The sequence below is a fragment of the Tursiops truncatus genome, chromosome 16, assembly GCF_011762595.2.
Source record: "Tursiops truncatus isolate mTurTru1 chromosome 16, mTurTru1.mat.Y, whole genome shotgun sequence".
Lineage (NCBI taxonomy): Eukaryota > Metazoa > Chordata > Mammalia > Artiodactyla > Delphinidae > Tursiops > Tursiops truncatus.
This window is the reverse complement of record NC_047049.1, coordinates 29,103,299-29,117,674: the sequence shown is the minus strand read 5'-3', so window position 1 is coordinate 29,117,674 and position 14,376 is coordinate 29,103,299. Positions and strand designations below refer to the sequence as shown.

The 14,376-nt window shown below is 39.8% G+C and overlaps 1 protein-coding gene across 5 annotated transcripts in view; it reads right to left on the bottom strand.

Moving 5' to 3' along the window:
• HPSE2 (heparanase 2 (inactive)) overlaps positions 1 to 14,376 on the bottom strand; it is a 633,877-nt gene that overhangs the window by 33,253 nt on the left and 586,248 nt on the right. For all 5 annotated transcript variants that reach the window (XM_073794093.1, XM_073794092.1, XM_073794091.1 and 2 more), the window contains one exon: positions 155 to 300. In XM_073794093.1, the coding sequence (XP_073650194.1) occupies positions 155 to 300 (146 nt within the window). The remainder of the gene's footprint in view (positions 1 to 154; positions 301 to 14,376) is intronic.

The window sequence follows — 14,376 nt, the reverse complement described above, 5'->3', positions numbered from 1 at the left end:
TTTATCAGAAACCATTTGAAACCTGCAAAGAGCAGGTAAAGTGAATCCAGAAGTGGTTTTCAATAAGTCTTGAAGGGGCCCCATATATGAAATTCTCAAAGGGGCCTGAAGCTCCCCAGGGGTGGCTTTCTGTGCCATCTCTCTGCAGACTTACTTGTGGTGGTTTGTGCAGTGAGCATAAATCCTTAGTTTGTCCCGGATCACTCGGCCTGGCCGTGGCTTCCGCTGGAGCCCAGCCACATGCACAGCCAAGACCTTGGGGCCAATCAGGCGCTTGTAAAGGAGAGAGAGCCAGTAGTCCTGAGGAGAACAGAGAGGCAGAGAGTCAGAGATAGACACACATTCGGGTGTTCTGAGTAAACATACAAACACGCAGGCCAGAATCCACTTCTTACCAGGAATATGGTGAATCAGGACCAGCGAGACCCTAACCCTGTAAGCATGATCACCCCAATGAAGTGCTCATTTTCGGTTCATAATGAAGTGGGCATTATCTAAAGTGGCCTTTGCAGCTGGCCAAATGAGGAAGTGTCAGTGGGGCGAGCCCCGAGTGGCATACAAAGCAAATGAATCAGTTTTTCACATATAAAAGACCAACCAGCTGGGCCTTGAATTTTCAACTTTCTTTTCCTATGACTTTACTTTCATACTGGTTTATGACTTCTGTTTAATTATAGGATGGAAGATTTCCAATCTTCGCGATTGTCACCAATGTGAGAATCCAACATAGCATCCTCCAAATATTGTCACTATTAATGTGGTGGGAGGAGGATGACGTTCCTCCAGACAGGAGACCAGAGTCCTGATTCCAGAGGTGAAAATACAAACAGAAGAATGTCTGCAAACCATGGTGCTAATTCTTGGTCACCCTCAATAATTCTTAACTAAAAACAATGTGGTGCTTTTAAACATTCCAGGGTCCATTTGTAGTTGATTAATAAATACTCAGGGGCTTCCCTGGTGACGCAGTGGTTGGGAGTCCGCCTGCTGATGCAGGGGACACGGGTTCGTGCCCCGGTCCGGGAGGATCCCACATGCCGTGAAGCGGCTGGGCCCGTGAGCCATGGCTGCTGAGCCTGCGCGTCCGGAGCCTGTGCTCCGCAGCAGGAGAGGCCACAACAGTGAGAGGCCCGCGTACCGCCAATAAATAAATAAATAAACAAATAAATAAATAAATACTCAATCTGTAATCCACACAGGAGTTTGAACTTACAAATGCCTATTTACTGCCACCTTAATTTCTACTGTATTTGCTATTATCATGTTTTATTTTTATTTTCTATTTTATATTGGATACAAAACATATTTTGTATTTGTTTTGTATTTGCTCTTAAACCCTATTATGGGGTAATGACTTCAGTGTTTATAACTCACCATGTAAATAGGGCCTCCTAATTTGTTTAGGAGCTTCCCCCCTCTCCCCATTTCTGGAATTCAGTGAACATACTCTACAGTGCAGGCATTCTGTTCAAGACCTTAAAGACATCAATCATGTCTTCTCAGCCTTCATCTTTCAATAATCTTTTTTTTTTTTTTTCCCTTTTGTGGTCATCTATAACATCAGCTGCTTAAAAATGTCTGGTGAATTGAATAAATCAGAACAAAGTCCCAGAGCTTGTTTGTCTCCAGAATAGCTCCAGATCTGCCCTGAGCACTAAGCCTTGCCCATTTACCTTAATTAACTTTAAGTGGACTTAGGATGGCTGCTAAATATGGTTTCCTTATATTTAAAATAGCAAATATTTCACTATTGTCAATCATATAGATAAAAAAATTCATTGCTCATACTTGACTACAATTTCTGTGTCTTTGATTTGAAGTAATCTCTGTGAAGAGATTATCACATTCACAGTATTTCCAATGGGATGTCCACCTTTTTCTCATTGATTTGTAACATATCTTTTAATATTAGTGGTAAGAATCCTTTGGAATATTTATGAAACAAATATTCTGTCCAAATTTGTAGTTTGCTTTTTATCACTTTTTATGATTTTTTTGACATGAAGAATTTCAAAAATTTTTATAGAAAAATATATCAATCTTTTTCTTTTGATTTCTTCTTTTTCTTTTATCCTTAGAAAGTCCTTCCACACACAAAGGTAAGATCAATCTTCACTGATATTTTTTCTAGTTCTTTTTATATTATCATTTAAAAATTTAAACTTTTAATTCACTGAAAAATATTTGGGTGTATGGTACTAACTTTACTATTGTCTAAATTATCTACTAGTTGTTGTAGCATCATATAGTGAATAACCTATCCCTAAACCCACCTTTATCACAAACTAAAATTTATACATATGAAATATAAATGTTTATATTATATAATATTATACATTATCATGTCTGTTATTATCTAATATATAATATACTGTATATACTATATTGTATTATAATGTATATTGTATATATTATACAATATATGATATGGTATAATGTGTATATATATTATAATACATATATACTATATATACATATATATATACATACACACATATGTACAATATAATATACATTGTGATATATAATATAAATGATATATAATTATATATAATAATGTGTATTATATAACATATTTAAAATCATGTTATATATAACACATAAAAACATAAATATATGCATATGTCATATATAATAGATTATGATATGTATATCATGATACATATACTGATAAGAAATGTTATATATAATTCTGTGTCTGGATTTTCTATTCTATTCTACTGAACTCTCTATTTTTTTTTTTTTTTTTGCAGTATGTGGGCCTCTCACTGTTGTGGCCTCTCCCATTGTGGAGCACAGGCTCCGGACGCGCAGGCCCAGAGGCCATGGCTCACGGGCCTAGCCGCTCCGTGGCATGTGGGATCTTCCTGGACTGGGGCACGAACCCGTGTCCCCTGCATCGGCAGGCGGACTCTCAACCACTGCGCCACCAGGAAAGCCCTGCACTCTCTATTTTTAAAAAATCAGTTTCACATCATTTTCATTACTATAGTTAGCATTTAATATCTAGAGATTCAAGTTCATTTCATTATAATTTTCCTTTCTTTGTTCAAATGTTCCTTAATTAGTAATATTCATTTATTTTTCCAAATAAATTCTGAAATTATTTTTTTGCAGCAGTTGTTGCAGAGAAGTTTGAAGCTAGCATGAATTTCTTTCTATGTTTGGTTAGCCTGTTTGTTTTCTATCTTTTGTGTCCTGCCAGGATGCTTATAGGAGTCATGTTTTATCCTTGATATTTGAATTTTTACCAGGAATGTGTCAATGTGAGTTTCTGCATTAATTTGCCTGTATTTGGGGACTTTTATTTTTAACATCTTTATTGGGGTATAATTGCTTTACGATGGTGTGTTAGTTTCTGCTTTATAACAAAGTGAATCAGTTATACATATACATATGTTCCCATATCTCTTCCCTCTTGCGTCTCCCTCCCTCCCACCCTCCCTATCCCACCCCTCCAGGCGGTCACAAAGCACCACTGGGGACTACTTTTAATCAGAAAGACTAAGCCTTTTCTTCAACCTGTGAGAATTTTCTTTAAATATAGCTTCAAGTTCTTATGTATATGTTTTCCATATACAGGAGAATATATGTAACTTAATGACAGTTCTGAAGCATATGAGAACCCACCATCCATCTTAAAAGCTACCATAATACCCACACTGTTGCATTTAGTTATGTGAGTCTTCCTTTTCTCGTTTATATGTTTTTCATTCCCTTCCTTCATAGTTTAGTTTTATCCATATATATATATATTTGCTCCTAAGCAATATATTATTTAATTTGTTAGCTGTATAAAAGTGGTATCACGCTGTATGTAGTTTTCTTTGACTTACTTTTTTCACTTAACATTATGCTTCAACGATTCATCCAGGTAGTTATGCGTACTTACAGTTTATTCATTTTCAATATTGTATGATACTCCATTGTGTAAAAATATTACAATTTATTTATCCGTTATTCGCTGATAGATATTTGAGTTGTGTCCAGAGTTTTGCTATTATGAACAACGTGTCTTTGAACATTCTTGTTCCTGTTTCCTAAGACCCAGGTGAAGAAATCTGGAGAAGCATTACTCCAATTGTGATTGGAAACCAGCAGTGCCTCATCACTTGGGTGCTTCTTAGGAATGCACATACATGGACTTTATCCTAGATGTACTGAATCAGAATCTCCAGGGGTGAGGCCCCCAAATTGTGTGGCTCTCTAGGTGATTCGGTTGCTTGTCAAAGTTAAGAGAAGCACGGTTCTATAGTACAAACTGTAGTACTGGAATTGCTGGGTAACACGCAGGTATAAAAATATTCAGGTTTACAGGATAATGCCAAACTGTTTTCCAAAGTGATTCCAATTATTCCAACTTACACTTCCTCCAGCAGTGTCTGTATGTGTTCCCTGTGATCCACATCCTTGCTAACACCTGTTATTTTCACACTTCTTAATTTTTGCCAGTCTAGTGGGCATAAAATATCTATTTATTTTTGTGTTAAGAAGTCCTTCCTCATGTCTATTTCATAAAGATATTTTATGTTTTCTTTTAAAACTTTTAGAGTTTTTCTTTCATAGTTAAGTCTTTAATCAAAGTAGAATGTAGATTCCCCTCGGGGGAATCTAGGATTTGGGTTGGTAAGTCAGCTGACAGTAGGTTAAAGCCAAAGTGAATGTGAAATTTGCACCTTTACTTAGCTCCGTGCACCACCTTCAGACGCCTCTCTCACCCTTATTCTTTTCTCAGTTCCCTATTTAGCCTGCCTCTTTTTAAAAAACTCCACTTTCCCTCTCTCACTGTCCTTATCTCTCCCTCATGTAAAGCAGCAGAACCAAATTATATTTCCTTCCTCCCTCCCTCCCTTTCTCCTTTCTTTTATTTTGCTATGATATGTGCCATTTATATAATCACAAATAAAATTAAACAAATGGAATAATTCCTGAATATCTCTTAAGGCAATGACATGAAAATGCAGAAAAATTATCTTTATGCATAGATGAGATAGGAAAAAAATAAAGAATGCACATATATATCTAACAACAGCAACAACAACAAAAGGACAGTGCATGAAAGATGCAATAGAAAGAGAACTTTTCAAACAATAACAGTCATAAAAAAGGAAGGCAAATATAATAGCTTTTCATGTCAACAATAAAAAAATCCAAAGCAAGGAATGCATTGCAATTTTCAAGGGACAAAGAGAGCCCCAAACAAACATTCTTTAAGTGTGTCAGACATGAGAAGAAGTTGAAGAAAAATAGAGTCCATTTATTAGTTGGAGAGGGAAAATTAATAACAGATGACACTAAAAAGACAGAGGTTTTAAATCTTTTCTTTTTCTTTAGTATTTGTCAGAAAGTCAATTGTGGTCTGAAAGCTGGAAAACGCAGTACATAGAGTAAGTTCAACCAAAATAAATGGGAAAAAAAAAAAGAAATTGACAGAGGGTTGCAGAATTTACTGGATTAATCACTGGACGATGTGTTCCTCAAGGTCTAAGACTACTTACTCATTCCTAAAGCCCATGCCTAGTAGAGTGCCTGGCTTATAGGAGGTGCTAGAATTCAATTATGGAATGTGTACTATGTTCAAGGCTCCATGCTAGGCATTAGGAACATAGTGGTGAATAAGACAAATACAGTTCTTGCCATCATGAAGTTTATAAATCTTATCAAGAAAAACAGTCCTTAAGCCAATGAGTTATGCAATTAATTTCAATAGAACAAATGGTAATGGAGAACTCTATGAGACCGTATAGTATCATACACGTGACCCAGTCTGGGCGGGGTGTATGGTCAGCGAAGGAGTCTTGTTGCCAGAACCTGTGTGGACCTCAACCTGGAGTCTGGCTTCCTGGGAGTGGACTGTAGCTTTGGAGTGTGCACCACTAGGCTGGAAAGGTGGCAAGGGGCAGCTGCTGATGGAAATGTGATCAGGGCTTGGGCTTGCAGCCTGGGTGGTCCACACTGCGTGACCATGAGACCCTTGGTGATACACTACAGAACTAGGAGTGGGGAAGGGGTGCTGGGCTGTGGCCTTAGGCTCTGACCACCCATGTGAGGCCTGCGAATACATCTTCCATTCTACAAGCACTTTCTGAGCACATATTAGTGGCATGCAGATATTCTGCTCAGTCCAAGTGATACTAAGATGAACAGGACATCTTCCTGTCCTCAAGGAACCTAGGGGTCAAGACACATGTAAGCAATTCTCTGTAAAATGAGGCTGGCTAAAGTAAACACCACAGAAGCGGGAACCACTCGTAGAGCTTAGGGAATTCAGACGCCAAAACAATTATTTATGACCAGGGGATTCCAGGAAGGCTTCTCAGAGAAACAAAAGTGGACAATTAATTTGCTTAGAGTTGAAAGATATATATTCAAATCCTGGAAAGTTATTTATTATCTCTAAATCTCAGTTTCCGGGGCTTCCTGGTGGCGCAGTGGTTGAGAATCTGCCTGCCAATGCAAGGGGCACGGGTTCAAGCCCTGGTCTGGGAAGATCCCACGTGACGTGGAGCAACTAAGCCCCTGTGCCACAGCTACTGAGCCTGCGCTCTAGAGCCCGTGAGCCACAACTACTGAGCCCGTGTGCCACAACTACTGAAGCCCACGCACCTAGAGCCTGTGCTCCACAACGAGAGAAGCCTGCGCTGAGAAGCCACCACAACGAGAACACTGCAACGAAGAGTAGCCCCTGCTACAAATAACTCAATTTCGTTTCTTTTTATGGCTGAGTAATATTCCATTGTATATATGTGCCACACTTTCTTTATCCATTCATCTGTCAATGGACACTGAGGTTGCTTCCATGTCCTGGCTATTGTAAATAGAGCTGCAATGAGCATTGTGGTACATGACTATATACGCTACCAAATGTAAAACCGATAGCTAGTGGGAAGCAGCCACATAGCACAGGGAGATCAGCTTGGTGCTTTGTGACCACCTAGAGGGGTGGAATAGAGAGGGTGGGAGAGAGGGAGACACAAGAGGGAAGACATATGGGGATGTGTGTATATGTATAGCTGATTCACTTTGTTATAAAGCATAAACTAACACACCATTGTAAAGCAATTATACTCAAATAAAGATGTTAAAAAAAAACGGGGTGCCCCCGCTCACCGCAACTAGAGAAAGCCTGCGCACAGCAACGAAGACCCAATGCAGCCAAAAATAAATAAATAAAATAGATACAACATTAAAGAAATAAAAAATGTTTAAAATAAAATAAAATAAAACTCAGTTTCCTCATAGGGATTTAATGAGATAATATACCTGGAAATATCTATTAGTGCCTGATATATCGAAATATTTAATAAACGTTGCTTCTTCTTCTCTTTATTCCTTGAAAGATGTTTTTTAGCCTCATGAAAATAGTTGTATTCTAGTATGTACACAATTATGCTCTAAGTTGCCCTGAAAACATAAATATAACTCGTGTGTGTACGTGTGTGTGCACATGTGCATGTGTTGGGAAGGTTGGAAGGAAACTCCTTGAGATCAGGGCTTACTTTTGCATATCTGGTGCCTGTGAACATAGATATTGGTACTCAGTAAATATTTGATTGAATGAATGATCGAATCAAGATTCACCTCCTGAAACTGATGGGAGGTTTTTCAGGGCTGAATGGTAGTGAAATGATAACTTCGCAAGGTTCAAAGGTTATGGTTTTCCTGAGCACTGATGGGCGTTGCTGCAGGTGCCTAAACTTGTTTAATCTCAATATTTTCTGTTTCTGGGAAGTGTACACGCACTGAAGTGTGACAGCCAAATGACAAATATTTTTCCATCGTGGAGCCTCTTGCCTGACTTCCAAAGTCACAAAAACATAGCTCTAGTAGGCACGAGGCTACCCCGGTAGCCACTCTTTCTCTAGATAGCTGACCTTAGAGAGCCAAGAACAAGTGAAGTGGAACATCCCCATGGAGTTTTGCTCTAGATGTGGCAGTGGGCCAGAGCTCATGTGTAAAGGAAAGAATGCTGCTGCTCCAACTTCCTCCACGGAGGGAGAGCTGCAGGGCAGATCTAGAAAGTTTCCATGTGACTGAAGCATCTTTGGAAATAATACTAAAAGCTACAATTTTCCCTGCTGCCCTCTCTAGAGGGAATGGAATCCCCTCCAATCCATTTTTTGACCGCCTTACTTAAAACTGCCAAATGGCCCCGCATTGCTTGCAGGCTAGAGACAGTGGCTAAAACCGGTGGTTCTACCATGAATTAGTCCCTTCCCACCTTTCTCTACTTGGCCTTTTATCCTCAAGGACATTGATTTTTTTTATCCCTTCCACCATGGACAGGGCCTTCTTGTTTCTCTAATTATCTCCCATTCCTATCCCGCACACCCCTCCCCAACATGTGTGGGTGCACACACACACAAAATTTGTTAACTCTTAGCTCAGATGTTAACTCTAGGGTCACTTTTCCAGGGAAGTTTTCCTGGACCACATTTCTGTTATGTGTCCTCAGAAAACAATTTCTTTCCCTTAGGACATTTGATTCAGTTTATATTTACACATTTATTAGTAGGATTTTCTGATTCATGTGTGTCTTATTTTCTAGACTATGAATTCAATGATGATAGGACTGTGTTTTCTCACAGCTGCCTAATACAGCACCTAGAACCTGAGCACCTAGAACCTGTGTTCAATAAACAGTTGGAACTAGAAGGGCCTGAAGGTACCCACATCCCCCAGTCTGATCCCCTGCTCCTTGCTTCTCTTAGCCAGTCTTATCTACAACTGGACTTCAGGTAATGTGTTCTGAAACAAATTACAGAGTTTTTCTGTACTCAGCCCCATCAATCCCAGACCTGAGTAAAGGTGGAAGGAAGCACTGGCTCAGCTGGGGTTCTGTGGTGCACAGTAGTAGCAGTGAGGAATTTCTAGCCCAATCCAGTGGGGATGATGCCCAAACCAGAGAACTGAGTGGAATGGAGAATCAGGAAGCCTCCAACCTAGAAATGCAGCCCAGAAGGTCATCATACAAGGGGCACCGGAAGCACTGAATATGAAATCAGAATTCTAGGCATGCTGCAAGTGAAGGAAATCACAAGCTCGCACAAAGAATTATACAGGCCTGCCTTCACCTGCGCATTGAGACAAGATAGGTGATGTTGTCTGGGTTCAAAATGGCAGGGGAAAAACTGATAAGTTCGCTATAAAAATGCCAAGCTACATGCTTTTAATGAGAATTACTTTTGGCAAAAAATGCAATTGAACTATTCTTGCTTATCTTGAATACTCCAGTCATGAAGTTTAACATATCTGTGAAACATTTCCAAGAGCTTAGTATCAAGAATGATTTGCAAAATGGTATAGCCACTGTGGAAAACAGTTTGACAGTTCCTCAAAGAGTTAAACATAGAATTACCCTAACACAGCAATTCCACTCCTAGGTATATGGGTATATGCCCCAAAGAATTTAAAACAGGTACTCAAACAGAAACTTGTACGTGAATGTTCATTACAACATTATTCACAAAAGCCAAAAGGTGGAAACAACCCAAGTGTTCATCAACAGAAGAATGGGTAAACAAAATGTGGTATATCCATATAATGGAATATTATTTAGTCACAGAAAGGAATGAAGTTCTGATACATGCGACAACATGGATGAACCTTGGAAACACGCTAAGTGAAGGAAGCCAGACATAAAGGGACAAATATTGTATGGTTCCACTTATACGAAATATCTAGAATAGGTAAATTCATGATACGGAAAGCAGAATAGAGGCTACCAGAATCTGGCGGGAAGGTGAGAAAGGAGAGTTATTGCTTAATGGGTTCAGAGTGATGAAAAATGTTTGGAATAGACATGGGAGATGGTTGCATGACATTGTGACTGTACTTAATGCCACTGAATTGTATACTTCAAAATGGTTAAATCAGCAAATTTTATGTTATATATATTTTACCACAATAAAAAAAGAGAAAAAAAAAAAGGATGAATTGCCAGAAGTAATCCTTCTTGAGAATAACCTGGTAATATGCATCAAAAGCCTCAAATTGCTCTATACCCTTTGACCTAACAACTCCACTTCTCATAATTTATTCCAAAGAAATAATCATAGATATGTGCAAAGATTTATCAGTAAGATGGTTGTAGTAGTCGTTGGTTTTGTGCCTTAATATCAATTCTTCCTCCTTTTGATCACAGCATCTGGATTTTCTTTTGGGATATGGTTCAGCCATGATTGTATCCTGTTTATCAAGTTTCCCTGATCTCCCTTGAGGAGAGTAACTGATCATATTAGGCCAGTTGGACTTTCTTTCCAGGGAATCTGGAAACTGAACGGGATGGCCAAGCATATTAAGAGCGGCTGGACTGGATTTACTCTGTGGAGTGGCAACTTGAGGGGACTGAATGTTCATTGGTGCTGCCACCTGGATTCTTCATTGCCCTGAATCTTATCCCTTCCAAGCTGGGTGCTTCAGCTTTTCAACAACTCCATTTCTTCTCTGCTTAAGTTCCCTAGATTCCTTCTCTCCCTTTTTTTCTTATGACCAAAGAATGTTAAGTGGTTCCATGATCATCACAGCTTTATTTTTACTGGGGAAAAAGCTTCAAAACAATTAAATGTTCAATAAATAAATGACTAGATAAGCAAATTGTGGTGGATCCAACTATGGAGAGTTTTCAGTCACTAGAAATTCTATTTTAGAAGCATATTTAATGATGTCAAAAGATGTTCATTATAGTGTGTAGAAAAAGAACAGACTCTAAAATAGGGTGATCTTATTTTTGAGGGGAAATAAGTATCTCTGTGCAATTAAACTTGAAGGATATACACCTAAATGAAAACAGTAGTTATCTCTGACTACTACTCCTTTCCTTCTTCCAGTTCCTTGAAAGGTCTATTCTCCCACACCTCTGGGCCTTTAGAAATACCGTTCCCTTTGTCTAGGGTATTTTTTCTGCCCATGCCCTGCCTAGCCAACTCCTTCTCATTCTTTGGGTTTCGGCCTAAGTGAAATTTCCTCTTAGAAACCTCTCTGAAGCCCCATGTCCAGGTTAGGGTTTCTCTTGTATGTGATCCTGTGAACAGAGGTAACCCCCTCAACAGTTTTCACAGTGTTTGTTAATTGCCTATTCACTAGTGTATTCTCCCCTAGACCCTTCAGTGAGATCAGGGTCCATGCTCCTTCCAACAATGTCAACAAACATTTCTTGAGTGCTTCACATGTATTATCTCACTGAATTCACCAATAAATCCTATGACGAAGCACTGTTATCTTTCTTTTTACAGGTGAGGATACTGAGGCTTAGACATAGACAAAAGCAATGTACACAGGTGACAGAATTATAGCCCCAGCACCAGTGCTTAATAAATGTTTGTTGAATTAATGAATGAAAATACTAAAATTATGTAGATAACTTTCACTACTGCAGGTCTCTGAATCTATGATGCAAAAGTATTGCTAGAATTAAAAGTACTGGCCTGATCAAATGGGTAAGATGTCAGTACGCAGCCAAACATCTTATTTTACTGATAAGTGAATTCAGTCTGAAGCTCCCTTAAAAATTCAGAGCTAGTGCTGCCTGGAGATAAAAATCAGCCCCATCCTCTCTCCTCCTCTGAATGCTCTGAATTAGTAAAATAGAGGCCACACGTCACTGGCTGAATTAGGTACAGGTAAACACACTCCTCCTTGCTGAACTAGCCCCTAAGCTGCCCTGTACCCCTCTTTGCTGCACTTTGAAGACCTGAGCAGAGCCCGAGCAGGCCCAGAATAGGCCTGGGACAAATGTGATCATCAGTTGAGCACTGCAGGGAAGAGAAAAGGATCAGGCTGCCAGAGTCTCAATTTAAGTTGGGATTCAGCAAACAGAAAAGTAAGTGATGAGAAATCTGATCTCACTAGGATTGTCAAACTTCCTCAATTCACTGGGTTCTCCCTGATTGAGAGAGTCTCTGAAGTAATGTTATACATTATTATTATCTACCCTCAGTTCCTCAGTTCTTTGACACTGTTTCCTGACACAGAGTTCCTAAACCCCTTGAATTTCCTGGGTGATTGGAGCATCTTTTGCTCTAATTCAGCTACTCTTATTGGGCTCCTGGATGGAGGCTGGTCACCAGAAAGACCAAGCGTATTTAGAAGTTTGGAACATTCAGCCCCACTCCCCCATTCTCTGGAGAGGGTAGAGGAACTAGACATTGAGTTAATAATTGATAACATCTATATGACGCAGCCTTCATAAAATCCCCAAAATATGAGGTTTGGAGAGCTTCTGGGTTGGTAAACACATCCATGTGCTGCAGGGTGGTGCACCCCAACTCCATAGGAACAGAAGCTCCTATGCACAAAACTCTTCTGGACTTCATCCTATGTATCTCTTCAACTGCTTGTTCATCTGTATCTTTATCATATAATAAACTGATAAACTTAAGTAAGTGTTTCCCTGAGTTTTGTGAGCTGATCTAGCAAATTATCAAACCTGAGGAGGAAGTCACTTTTGACTGACAACCTGGTATAAATGCTGATTTATACCAGGTTGTGTCAAAAGTACCAGGGACAACCTGAGACTTGTAATTGGCATCTGAAGTGGGGGCAGTCTTGTGAGACTGAGCCATTAAGTTGTGGGATCTAACGCTAACTCCAGGTAGACAGTGTCAGAACTACATTGAATTGTAGGACACCCAGCTGGTGTCCAATAATTGGTTGGTATTAGAAAAAAATTCACACATCCAGTGTCAGGATTGCTGTGAGTATGGCAGTAGTATGAGAGTAAAGGAAAAAACAGTGAGTTTTTCCTAAACAGATTCCTGGTTCCAGGCACAGTTATTTTTTTACCCAGGATGCAGGAGGGATATGCTAGGAATAAGCCCTTCTCTGTAATGCCAGGAACCTGGGAGAAAGTGTACCATTTCCCTCATCTTAAAATGCAGAGCAGGGCATTTCAGCCTCAGCACTCCTGGTAGCTTCGGCTTGATGATTCTCTGTTGCGGCAGGTTGTCCTGTGCGTTGTAGGATGTTTAGCAGCATCCCCAGCCTGCAATTACTAGATGCCAGCACCACAGCCTGCCTCTAGTTGTGATAACCAAAAATTTGTTCAGACATTGCCAAATCTCCCCTGGGGCTCCTCGTTTGGCAAACCACTGACCTAGAGTGTGGAAAGTAGAAAATATTGGTGCATCTCCCTCCCACACTTCATAGGCTATCTCATAAATATACATGTGGACACACCCATACTTGTTTATTTATGTGGAGTGGAAGTAAATAATATCCCATTAAACCTAACACTTTATGTTCGATGGTGACATGTAAGAATGTCTAAGACCTTGTTAAGAATCATTTAAGAACTTTCCTTCCATTCACCCCAGTCAACTATTTCCAAGCATGGAAAAACTTATATTATGCTCTTTGCTTTTGCAATGGTGTTGGCTCCCTGGACTACTTTGGGTTTCCAGACACTTGTGTATGATCCTAGCAGAGGCAGAAAAGCATGAGCTTTGGAGTCAGGCACCCTGGATTGGAATTCCAGTTAAATTTCATTTATCTGTGTTCATTGCAAGTCAGTCAACTGCTTTAAGCCACAAGTTCCTCAACCACGAAAACCTTTCTTGCTTGATCATGATGAACTTCAAATGAGACAGGGTCTGGGAAAGTGCCTGGCCCAGTCCTGGAAGGTAGAACCAGTTCTTACCCATGAATGTTTTCTTTCTTTTGGTGCTTATCACTCAGGAAGTAGAGTAAGGGAAAGCTTCCATCCCAGTGTCTAGTGCCCCAGAATATTCCTTCAGCTCTTCTCAAAACACAATGAGGGCAGGTGGCAAAGTCATGCTGGGGTAATCAAGGAAGGCTCTCGAGTATGACTTACAGCTTTCACATGGAGTTGGTCAGAAGTTGAGAGGCAGTGAGTGAAGACTGGGCTTGAGTGGCTAGGGCTTTGTCAAGGAGAATGTCCTCACAGAGTGAGGGGGCTACTGGTACAGAGGTTTTGTTTCACTCAGGAGACCTCATTGACATCATTTTTGTGACCTATAACGTGGGTGGCAGTAACTGAAGTCAGACTTGGGCTCTAGTTCAACTTCAGCACTTCCTGGGTATGACTACCACCTGGGGCAAGTTACTCTCCCTCTAAGTCTCAGGATTGTCATCTGTAAAACAGGATAACACTTGTGCCTACCTCTGAAGATGTTGTGAGGATTAACATAATGAATGCAAAGGCCCAGTGCCTGGTGAGTAACAGACACAGAGAAATATCAGCTGATATTACTATTAATAATCATCTTCTATATAAATGCCTGTGCTTGTATGTATGGTATCTGAATATATTCTAGAAAGGATGAATAATGGGGAAAGCATGGCCCAAGGTAGATAAGACATAACTCAAACAACTAGCCAATCAAAAGAGAACAAGCAGAGGATAAAGTATATACGGAG